The sequence below is a fragment of the Pseudophryne corroboree genome, chromosome 5 (genome assembly GCF_028390025.1).
Source record: "Pseudophryne corroboree isolate aPseCor3 chromosome 5, aPseCor3.hap2, whole genome shotgun sequence".
Lineage (NCBI taxonomy): Eukaryota > Metazoa > Chordata > Amphibia > Anura > Myobatrachidae > Pseudophryne > Pseudophryne corroboree.
In genome coordinates this window covers 139,691,220-139,704,245 of record NC_086448.1, presented here as the reverse complement: position 1 = coordinate 139,704,245, position 13,026 = coordinate 139,691,220, and the positions used below count along the sequence as shown (strand labels likewise).

The window sequence follows — 13,026 nt, the reverse complement described above, 5'->3', positions numbered from 1 at the left end:
AGATGTCTCATCTTGGCATCTAATGATCTAATGATGTTTGTGGAGTGTGAGGAAGACTTTGGCTTCTGGGGAATTCAAGGAAGACTCTAAAGATAATCGTATGAAGCTTTTCAGGCTGCCAAGATGCTGCTGTAGCACATTGCACATAGAGTAAAGGTTTTAGCAGTAAGATGCATGGTCACATCAGCACAGACATCTTGCAGTCACTTTAGGAACTGTCCTCAACACCACCTTGAGATGGCTGAATAACTAACAAGCTTCTTTAAATACAATGGCCGGCCACTACCAACATGGAACGAATCAATTCTTTATTTTATTCCCCAGCTGTCAAATGCTTGCCAAAAACCTCCCACCCAACCGTCCCCTCCCCAGTCCTAGTGTCCTAGCCTAATGGTTTATCAGGCACTGGGAGGGGGTAAGTGGGGAAGGGGTTTGGAAGGTGTGAATAAAATGTATAAAAGAAGAAACTGACAGAGATGAAAAGAGAATAAAATGTACTATAACAAACAGGAAGAACAAGAGGAGAGTGCAAATTCTGAGGAAAATTACAATTACCCATTTGAGTTTCTTTGCGGTCTTACTCTTGGATGAATGCCACCTCAAAAACTTAATTTAATGGTTGGAGCAGAAGTTATTTTACTTCAAAATCTTTACCCTATTCAAGGCCTTTCGTTCACGATGGCCATAAATAAAAACTAAGGTCAAACTTTTCTGTTGGCCTATATATTCCATCTCCAGTATTCAGTCATGAACAACTTTATGGGGGTCATTCCGAGTTGTTTGCTCGTTGCCGATTTTCGCTATGCTGCGATTAGTTGCTAAATGCGCATGCGCATGGTACGCAGTGCGCATGCGCTTAGTTATTTAACACAAAACTTAGTACATTTGCTGCTGCCTTTGTGGCGCTTTTCAGTCGCTCTGATGATCGTAGAGTGATTGACAGGAACGGGGTGTTTCTGGGCGGCAACTCAGCGTTTTCACGGCGTTGGCGTAAAAACGCAGGCGTGCCAGGAAAAAACGCAGGTGTGGCTGGAGAAATGGGGGAGTGGCTGGCCGAACGCAGGGCGTGTTTGTGACGTCAAACCAGGAATTAAACGGACTGAGCTGTTCGCAATCTGTGAGTAGGTCCGGAGCTAGTCAGAAACTGCAAAGAATTATTTAGTAGCAATTCTGCTAATCTTTCGTTCGCAATTCTGCTATGCTAAGATACACTCCCAGAGGGCGGCGGCCTAGCGTGTGCAATGCTGCTAAAAGCAGCTAGCGAGCGAACAACTCGGAATGAGGGCCAATGTTGCCTTTTTCCGCAAACAAAATAATTTCAGCAAGTCAAAGTTAACGTTTTGCCAGTTGATTAACAAGGTATGCTAAAGCAAAACGATGAATTACTAAAAATGTCATATGCAAGGAAGCCTTTACTCAGTAACTCAACACTGCCAAATAGAGGTGGCTTTAGAAAATGTTACGGGCATTCTTTGTTTAACAAACATATCTGTAAATAATATTTTGTATCAATTGGGATGAGGCCCAGGACCAACCTTAAGGGGTAACAAATATATATCAGCAGCCTGAGGCTCCAACCCTCCCTCCTCCACCCACCAGATGCAAGAAGAACTATAAATTATTTGTAGCGTATATTCTTGTGCATGGAAGTCCGATTCTTTGCCAGTGCTTAATGCAGGTAAGCACTGGCTTATAAATTTTGGATCTAGCCCTTTTATTTTAAACATATTTGTTGACACCTCATATTATAAGGAATTCCTGAACTTGGGAGTTGTACCATGAAGCTACTGCGAAAGATTATACAATCTGATTGGGTGACAATGGATGGTCTTCAGGTTGCCGGCGGCTGGGCTCCCGGCGACCACCATACCCGCGCCGGAATCCCAACTGCCAGCATACCAACATCTTTTCTCCCTCTTGGGGGTCCACGACCCCACTGGAGGGAGAATAGATAGCGTGGCGCACGTAGCACGCCACCGTGACCGCAGCGAGCCCGCAAGGGGTTCATTTGCGCTCGCCCAGCTGTCGGTATGCCGGCGGTCGGGAATCCGGCGCCGGTATGCTGGTCGCCGGGACCCCGACCGCCGGCAAACCATACTACACCCACAGACAATATAGCCAGGGATTTTCCACAAAACTCTCAAGACTCTTGTATGGTCAAACAGCGCCATGGTGACATCTAACACTCTTATCATTTACATTTATGGTAATGGGTCTTGCTTTAACACCTGTTAAAAATGAAAACTACAAATAGGAATTTTTAGATGATGCTCAGACTTTACATAGAGCCATCATCAATCTTACAGCCACTTGCATGTTTAAGTCCTCGGCTTCCGACCCCATACACTGTGTAAATAGCTAAAGTTGGGCAAAAGTGCCATGGTGTGCACAGCTTGCTGCTATGACTACTGTGACCTAATTCAGCATTTTTATCAAGAAAAATCCCTAACAACAGTTATTGGGGCTTTTTCATTTCTTCCAGGCACTTCCAATCAGTGGAACGCTCACAGTATATTATCTTATTTTTATCATATTATTAATTGGACAGCTAACTTTAAACATTATTGACATTATCAGTAAGTTGTACCCTATGTTCCCCCTTTAATGACCTCCATGTAAACAGGCAACTTCTCAAGATAATAAAGTCTTATGAGCAGAATCCTGTTTTCATAAGGTATCGCTCTGTTTTCATCAGGTATATCTTTGCTGATATTATGGGATGTGGTCATGTGATCGCTGCTTGGGATCCCGGAGGTCACCATGCCGATGCCAGGATCCCAAATGATCAAATTGCCGGCATACAGAATGCTGACCCACACCATAGTGACTATTCCGAATCGTAGGCGTCCATGACACCCAAGTGGGAATACAACCTGTGGCAAACAACCACGCTGCGTGGCTATCTGCTGCGCTCGCCATCACCCCCCCCCCCCCCCCCCCACCGCACTGGTATACTGCTACCGGGATCCCGTGGTCGGTGTGTATCATGGTTATTTACCAGCCAGTCAAAATGACGGAACAACAAAATAGTAATGTTGGCGCCAGCAGCTGCGCGAGCCTGAATGAAGCAATGCTTGAATTGCTCCATCGGGCACGATCTAATGGACTGAATCGGGCAGTGGATTGAACACTTGAATTCTCCCCATAGAGGTGAGGAGCAGTGTTAGTCTTTTATTATATAGGATATACAAGACATATTTATCCAAGATAACTATATCTCAACTGTCTAGAAATATGGAAAAGATTCTGTTTTGAATGAACCACCATGCCAAGATAAGACCCGTATTCGGTAAAACAACAGGTAAGAAGATATAGCTATGGCAGGTCTGATACAGTTCTTTTCATATTTTTTTTATTATAGTACACATAGCAATCTTCTGATTCACGTGCATTTAACAATCTCACACTTAAGTGATACATGTAACACTCCACTGAATGGCAAGAAAATTCAGATGTCTGTGGCCAAAACACAGAGGAGTCTATTCATGTGGTAGTGAAAAAAAGCCTGCTTCTCGATTCACTTCTCAAAAGCTTTTCACTGTTTTATTGTATCCAAGAAGGGGGTATACCATAGAGAAGTCTACGATTTCTCCAGTGGTACCCCAGCTCTGTGTTAGGATGTCTTCCCCATACACTGTTATAGGTAGAGTGATTCTTTTCAGTAAAAATTTGCTGTCTCAGAAAGGCATGAGGCAAAACTATCCGCTCGTTAGGTGTAAACTAAAGTAGGGATGATGAACATTTCCCTGCCACCTTCCTGCACTTGCCACTTGTTTCGCTCCATGTATATAATCCAGCAGCGTGAGCGTACTCTGGGGTGGAAAACACAACCAGCGCATGTGCAGTGCAACCAAAAAAGTAAGAGCGTCATGGAGGGTCTTCTTTTTGTCCCTGAAAAGGTAAGGGCATCACAGAGGGTCTGCTTTTCGGAGAATGTCCCTGAAAAGGTAAGGGCATCACAGAGGGTCTGCTTTTCGGAGAATGTCCCTGAAAAGATAAGGGCATCACAGAGGGTCTGCTTTTCAGAGGATGTCCCTGAAAAGGTAAGGGCATCACAGAGGGTCTGCTTTTTGGAGGACGTCCCTGAAAAGGTAAGGGCATCACAGAGGGTCTGCTTTTTGGAGGATGTCCCTGAAAAGGTAAGGGCATCACAGAGGGTCTTTTTTTTTTTTTGGAGGATGTCCCTGAAAAGGTAAGGGCATCACAGAGGGTCCGCTTTTCGGAGGATGTCCCTGAAAAGGTAAGGGCATCACAGAGGGTCTGCTTTTCGGAGGATGTCCCTGAAAAGGTAAGGGCATCACAGAGGGTCTGCTTTTCGGAGGATGTCCCTGAAAAGGTAAGGGCATCACAGAGGGTCTGCTTTTTGGAGGATGTCCCTGAAAAGGTAAGGGCATCACAGAGGGTCTTTTTTTTTTTTGGAGGATGTCCCTGAAAAGGTAAGGGCATCACAGAGGGTCCGCTTTTCGGAGGATGTCCCTGAAAAGGTAAGGGCAACACAGAGGGTCCGCTTTTCGGAGGATGTCCCTGAAAAGGTAAGGGCATCACAGAGGGTCTGTTTTTTGGAGGATCACCCTGAAAAGGTAAGGGCATAACGGAGGGTCTGCTTTTTGGAGGATGTCCCTGAAAAGGTAAGGGCATCACAGAGGGTCTGCTTTTTGGAGGATGTCCCAGAAAAGGTAAGGGCATAACGGAGGGTCTGCTCTTCGGAGGATGTCCCTAAAAAGGTAAGGGCACTGCAGAGGGGCTGCTTTTTGGAGAATGTCCCGGATAATGTAAATACAAAACATTACTATACTGTATATTGCATCAATATGATGTGAAATATAGTGAAAATGACCACTTTGCGCTCTGTTCTACATGAATAGACTCACAGGCTAATTAGTGCTTCAGCTCACAGTCCACATTTTCCTCAATGGTGACTGGCTCCTATGTACCAAGCTATATAAATTGTCGCTGTTCGGAGTTTGGACCAGTAGGGTAATGGCGTTGGCCGTTTTGTACCTATAAAGGCATTACCACAGTAGAGGGCTCTCTCGCAGCCTCCATCCTACGCTGAACTTTTTTTTTCTCTAATGCATAGGGGGATATTTTAGTAAGATATGAAAAAGAAAAAACCATGCCAATATGGGCTGTTAATAATCACAGCATGGAGCCCCAAGTCATAGAAATAAAAGGATGAGACTAATATGCATTAGTCAAGTGTTAGTTATGTCTACATCACACTATTAATTTAACATTTTGTCTATGCGAGCATTAGCACATAACAATGCAATGTGACCAAAATAAGCACAGCTCCCTCAGACACAGCTGAACTTGATTTATGTAGGTAACAGCGGGCAGGGCACAGCATAATGCGGATGACATACCCAGTGGTGACATTTTCCCTGTCGACCTGTTGACGGCATACCTCCTGTTCTGCGACAATGCAAAGAGCCAACATTTCAAGGTTATGCATCAATTCTGCCTTTTCAGTTCTATTACATTGTAGAGTTACTCATACAAAAGACAAGAGCAAGGTTAGCTACTCCACTCGTTATACTGAATGTTATCTATGTTTCTACAATTAAATGTAATAGAATAGTGTATTATCGTGACATTAGCATATGGTATGTAAATGACCTTGATAATGTTATTAAATCTCATTAATTAGGTTACCTACACATGTGCACAGTATTACTGAGAGACATTATTACTGAGCACCCAATGTGCACAGTATGGGCATTATTACTGAGCACCCAATAAATGTGCACAGTATTACTGAGGGACATTATTACTGAAGCACCCTACAAATGTGCACACTATTACTGAGGCACATTATTACTGAGGCAGACTACAAATGTGCACAGCATTACTTATGACTATTATCACATGGGGCACATTATTACTGAGGCACCCTACAAATATGTATAGTATTACTGAGGCACATTATTACTGAGGCACACTACAAATGTGCACAGTATTACTGGAGGGCAATATTACTGAGGCACATTATTACTGAAGCAACCTACCAATATGCACAGTATTACTGAGGCACCTTACAAATGAATGTGCACAGTATTATTAAGGCACATTATTACTGAGGTACCCTACAAATGTGTACAGTATTACTGGGACACATTATTACTGAGGCAGCCTACAAATGTGCACAGTATTATTGGAGGGCAATAGTACTGAGGCACATTATTACTGAAGCAACCTACAAATGTGCACACTATTACTGAGGCACCTTATAAATGTGCACAGTATTACTAAGGCACATTATTACTGAGGCACCCTACAAATGTGCAAACTATTACTGAAGCACATTATTACTGAGGCAGACTATAAATGTGCACAGCATTACTGATGACTATTATCACATGAGGTACATTATTACTGAGGCACCATACAAATATGTATAGTATTACTGAGGCACATTATTACTGAGGCACACAACAAATGTGTACAGTATTACTGAGGCACATTATTACTGAGGCAGCCTACAAATGTGCACAGTATTACTAGAGGGCAATTTTATTGAGGCACATTATTACTGAAGCAACCTACCAATGTGCACAGTATTACTGAGGCACCTTACAAATGTGCACAGTATTACTGAGGCACATTATTACTGAGGTACCCTACAAATGTGTACAGTATTACTGAGGCACATTATTACTGAGGCAGCCTACAAATGTGCACAGTATTACTGGAGGGCAATATTACTGAGGCACATTATTACTGAAGCAACCTACAAATGTGCACACTATTACTGAGGCACCTTACAAATGTGCACAATGGCCCTCATTCCGAGTTGTTCGCTTGCTAGCTGCTTTTAGCAGCAGTGCAAATGCTAAGCCGCCGCCCTCTGGGAGTGTATCTTAGCTTAGCAGAAGTGCGAACGAAAGGATTGCAGCATTGCTACAAAAAAAAATTGAGCAGTTTCAGAGTAGCTGCAGACCTACTCCTACCTTGCGATCACTTCAGACTATTTAGTTCCTGTTTTGACATCAAAAACACGCCCTGCGTTCGGCCAGCCACTCCCCCGTTTCCCCAGCCACTCCTGTGTTTTTATCTGGCACGCCTGCGTTTTTACACACACTCCCTGAAAACGGTCAGTTATTACCCAGAAACACCCACTTCCTGTCAATCACTTAACGATCAGCAGTGCGACTGAAAAGCGTCGCTAGAGCTTGTGTAAAACTACATCGGCTTTTGTGAAAGTACGTCGCGCGTGCGCAGTGCGCCCCTATACGCATGCGCATAATTGCCATTTTTTTACCTGATCGCTGCGCTGCGAACAAAAGCAGCTAGCGATCAACTCGGAATGAGGGCCCGTATTACTGAGGCACATTATTACTGAGGCACCCTACAAATATGTATTGTATTACTGAGGCACACTACAAATGTGTACAGTATTACTGAGGCACATTATTACTGAGGCACACTACAAATGTGCACAGTATTACTGGAGGGCAATTTTATTGAGGCACATTATTACTGAAGCAACCTACCAATGTGCACAGTATTACTGAGGCACCTTACAAATGTGCACAGTATTACTGAGGCACATTATTACTGAGGTACCCTACAAATGTGTACAGTATTACTGAGGCACATTATTACTGAGGCAGCCTACAAATGTGCACAGTATTACTGGAGGGCAATATTACTGAGGCACATTATTACTGAAGCAACCTACAAATGTGCACACTATTACTGAGGCACCTTACAAATGTGCACAATGGCCCTCATTCCGAGTTGTTCGCTTGCTAGCTGCTTTTAGCAGCAGTGCAAATGCTAAGCCGCCGCCCTCTGGGAGTGTATCTTAGCTTAGCAGAAGTGCGAACGAAAGGATTGCAGCATTGCTACAAAAAAAAATTGAGCAGTTTCAGAGTAGCTGCAGACCTACTCCTACCTTGCGATCACTTCAGACTATTTAGTTCCTGTTTTGACATCAAAAACACGCCCTGCGTTCGGCCAGCCACTCCTCCGTTTCCCCAGCCACTCCTGTGTTTTTATCTGGCACGCCTGCGTTTTTACACACACTCCCTGAAAACGGTCAGTTATTACCCAGAAACACCCACTTCCTGTCAATCACTTAACGATCAGCAGTGCGACTGAAAAGCGTCGCTAGAGCTTGTGTAAAACTACATCGGCTTTTGTGAAAGTACGTTGCGCGTGCGCAGTGCGCCCCTATACGCATGCGCATAATTGCCATTTTTTTACCTGATCGCTGCGCTGCGAACAAAAGCAGCTAGCGATCAACTCGGAATGAGGGCCCGTATTACTGAGGCACATTATTACTGAGGCACCCTACAAATATGTATTGTATTACTGAGGCACACTACAAATGTGTACAGTATTACTGAGGCACATTATTACTGAGGCACACTACAAATGTGCACAGTATTACTGGAGGGCAATTTTATTGAGGTACATTATTACTGAAGCAACCTACCAATGTGCACAGTATTACTGAGGCACCTTACAAATGTGCACAGTATTACTGAGGCACATTATTACTGAGGTACCCTACAAATGTGTACAGTATTACTGAGGCACATTATTACTGAGGCAGCCTACAAATGTGTACAGTATTACTGGAGGGCAATATTACTGAGGCACATTATTACTCAAGCAACCTACAAATGTGCACACTATTACTGAGGCGCCTTACAAATGTGCACAGTGTTACTGAGGCTCATTATTACTAAGGTACCTTACAAATGGGCAGAGTATTATTGAGGCACATTATTACTGAGGCAGACTACAAATGTGCACATCATTATTAAGGGCTATTATCACATGAGGCACATTATTACTGAGGCACCCTACAAATATGTATAGTATTACTGTGGCACATTATTACTGAGGCACACTACAAATGTGTACAGTATTACTGAGGCACCCTACAAATGTGTACAGTATTACTGAGGGACATAATTACTGAGGCATATTATCACAGAGGCACCGTACAAATGTACACAGTACAGTATTACTGGGGCACCCCACAAATTGAGGACCATTATCATATGAGGCACACAATTCAACCTCTGCCATATTTTACAGGTGTTTTATTTCTTTGACAACCAATGTATTACTCACTCCCAACTTTTGCTTTCTGTATCTCACCCATAACATAGCGCTCATCACCAGTAAATAAATAGTAGGGAACAACTAGAAAGACAAGTAGGCTCAATGCACAAGGGGACTTGATATTTGCATTGAAAAGCACTGATTTTCAACAGATGCAAAAGTGGACAATAGGAATCATTAACTGCTACAACACAAACATCTGTGGTAACAGTCTTATAGGGATCAATCCTGCCTTACAGTGCTGCTGATTTGGAATGCATTGTACAAATCCAAGTCCATGAGCTCTATATCGCAACATTCAGTACAGTGTAATCAAATGCACTCAGCTGTGTTAAACAATACACCTGGTTCTGGGCAAACAGCTTCTCTATGGAGAAATGGCAATTCACTAACATCACTAGACGTGTTCCATTAAAATGAAAGAACATTTTACCAGCAATGTGACATGTGCGCTCTATAAAGTCTCCACTACTACATTTATGTATTATTATTATTATTATTATTATTATTATTATTATTATCCTTTATTTATATGGCGCCACAAGGGATCCACAGCGCCCATTACACAGTACATAATCAATGAGCAAACAAGAAAACAGCACTTACAGTACAAGACAATATAGGACAGGTATAGAAAACTCGGGGTTAGGTGCCATCAAAGGGAGTATGGAGTATAAGATAGTGTAAGTATGAAAGGGAAACGTACATGAGGAAAGAAGTTTACACATAGGCTATGAGAAGTCTGTTGCAAAATGATGATTCAAAGTTAAAGATATCCACTGGATCAGGACTGTCCTGTTTGGGATGTCTTAGATTATGCATTAGACATTCCTGCACTGGAATAGGATGTTTTGTTAGAAAGGATCTGTATCTGTATACTCCTGAGACACTAGGTTCATGTCAGAAAACTGGCATTATTTTATATAAATCTTTAGGAAATCACAAGAAATGGATATGGGTGGATAAGGTTCTGTCTGCAGGTGAGAATCCAATGTTATATGTCAAGTATATAACACATACACATTCAAATAAATAAATCAAACACTGAGTTTTCCTATGAAATAACTAACACCCATAAAATAAACTGCTCTATGGAGCGTGGATTCTAGTAAATATAACAGCAAGACATGTGATTGTTGTTTTGCCAATTTCTTTACACACACTTTCATTAAAGGGTTTTTCTTAAATAGCAAACTACAGTTCAGTCCTTGTGCCCTCTCCCAACTAGTAAACTGTGTCTACATAAGTGACTAATGGTATTATGCTGAGAAATTATAGGCACCACATCAAGTGTATTGTGGAGTTCTGGGAATCTATTCTAGTCCACGTTACTGTACATATTCCCTTTGTACTGTGCCCACCAATCACAGCTTCCCAGAAGTCTATGTACACTAGATAGTGCCATGCCGACTTGTTACTTTTATAACATCAGCAATGGTACAGACAGAGGAACGAAACAAGAAGAAAGGAATGTATACATTTTTAGTTACATAACAGAAATGACTATAGTATAGATACCCTAGTATTGTATTTTGTGACCGCGTTGCTTTATGCATGGTTTAGCCTTTGACTGCATAATAAAAACTATTTTTACATAATAAAAAAATAGCACTATTGATTTATATACAAGAGCATCTAAGCTGCCTAAGGTAGCAGGGAATATTGGACACCTGTTACCCTGGCATCCATCACTCCATCTCGCCCACAGTATTTGGGAAAGGGATCGAACTCACCTGACTGGCAGAGTCCCAAGAGAAGAGAGAGGAGCCAGAATGCCAGCAGGCTACTGGGTGCCCTGCTGCCCAGGCAGCGGGTGCTGGGGGCAGAATTGGGGGCTGGCACCGGCCTCAGCATAGTGCAGATCAGACAGGGTCTGGGGGCAGAAGGCAGAATGTGGAAGGCAGTCTCGGGGACCCAGGTGACAGATTCCTGGGGATAAGCTGCCGTGCATAGCGCCTCATCCAGATGATCGGGATCCCCAGTCTCTTCCTCTATGGCCAGCATTTGCCTCCAGCCAAGCAGTGCATGGGGGCTACTAGCAGACTAGTGTAACCTCTGCCATTACCCCGCACAAAGAGCCTGGTATGCAGCAGCTCTGCACTGGGGTATGGGATGCCCGGCTGCTGGGTGCCCTGCTATCAGATACTGTGGCAGGCTCACACAGGTGGGCAGTTTATAACTCCGCTCTCAGAGTTTCCGCGCATGTCCGCAGCCAGGAGACATCATCATTAGCATGTTGCCACATCCCATGCCAAGGTGAAGATTGCTGCTTCTGCTGCAGGCAGCCCGTGTGCCCCCACTGCAGCTCCTCCTCTGATGGACTGCGCTACTGCTGCTGGGGTCACCCAGCTCCCCCTCTACCCGCCCGCACGCGTTCAGCGCGGTGCCTCGGACGTGATACAAAGTATCGCAGATGGAACGTTACCACTGAGTGGGATTCCAGAACACTGCGGTGGTGGTGGTGGTGCTGCTGCGGATACGGGTTCGAGAGTTGCTAGGAGACCGGGATCCATATACTATGCCAGAGTCTCCGGGCTCCCTGGCTGAATAGCAGCGTGGGCGGGACATTGGTGGAGCATGATGTCACCCGGCCGCCGCCGCTCTCTCTCCCACTTCTCTTTGTCTGCTCCAGTGCTCCTGGCTCGCCCTCACTGGCTTCCTTGTTCTGGCCGGACCCCCTTCTGTACTGCAGGGATGGGGCGGAGGGGGCAGAGGCACCCCGATCTGTACGGCGGGGACCGGGGAGGGGGCAAGAGCACATTGCAGGCTGGTATTGTAGCGCTAATCAGTCTCGGGTGATACGGGGCAGGGACGGGAGATGGGACACTTGCAGCGATGCTGATAAGGCTACTGTATGTAGATGTAGAACTGTGGCTGTCACTTAGGCTGTAGGGATGTAGACTACTCTGCAACAGGAGGGTCTGTATGCATAGTACCAAAAAAGTAAGTGTGTGTGTGTGTGTGTGTGTGTGTGTGTGTGTGTGTGTGTATATATATATATATATATATATATATACACACATATACACACGTTTTATAATATATATATATATAAATAGTACACATATACACATACACACTAGTGATGAGCGGGTTCGGTTTCTCGGAAACCGAACCCCCCCGAACTTCACGCTTTTTACACGGGTCCGAGGCAGACTCGGATCTTCCCGCCTTGCTCGGCTAACCCGAGCGCGCCCGAACGTCATCATCCCGCTGTCGGATTCTCGCGAGGCTCGTATTCTATCGCGAGACTCGGATTCTATATAAGGAGCCGCGCGTCGCCGCCATTTTCACACGTGCATTGAGATTGATAGGGAGAGGACGTGGCTGGCGTCCTCTCCGTTTAGAATAGAAATAGATAGTGAGAGTGAGACACTTGATTTACTGGAGCTTAGGAGTACTCAGAGAGTGCAGAGTTTACTAGTGACTGACCAGTGACCACCAGTGCAGTTTTATTATTATTTAATATAATCCGTTCTCTGCCTGAAAAAAAACGATACACAGTGACACAGTATACCATATCTGTGCTCAGCCTCAGTGTGCTGCATCATCTATGTATATCTGACTGTGCTGAGTGCTCACTGCTCACACAGCTTAATTGTGGGGGAGACTGGGGAGCAGTTATAGCAGGAGTACATATATTTAACAGTGCACACTTTTGCTGCCAGAGTGCCACTGCCAGTGTGACTGACCAGTGACCACCAGTATATTGTGATTGTCTGCCTGAAAAAGTTAAACACTCGTCGTGTGGTGTTTTTATTCTATAAACGCATTCTACTGACAGTGTCCAGCAGGTCCGTCATTATATAATATATACCTGTCCTGCAGTAGTGATATATATATATATTTTTATATCATTATCATCCAGTCTATACTAGCAGCAGACGCAGTACGGTAGTCCACGGCTGTAGCTACCTCTGTGTCGGCAGTCGCTCGTCCATAATTGTA

At 44.2% G+C, this 13,026-nt stretch overlaps 1 protein-coding gene across 1 annotated transcript in view; it reads right to left on the bottom strand.

Moving 5' to 3' along the window:
- The window catches only part of ITGB8 (integrin subunit beta 8), a 243,159-nt gene extending 231,488 nt beyond the window's left edge, over positions 1-11,671 (bottom strand). The window contains exon 1 of the mRNA XM_063921754.1: positions 10,812-11,671. Within this exon, the coding sequence (XP_063777824.1) occupies positions 10,812-11,082 (271 nt within the window). The 5' untranslated portion in view covers positions 11,083-11,671. The remainder of the gene's footprint in view (positions 1-10,811) is intronic.
- Positions 11,672-13,026: the final 1,355 nt, after the last annotated feature.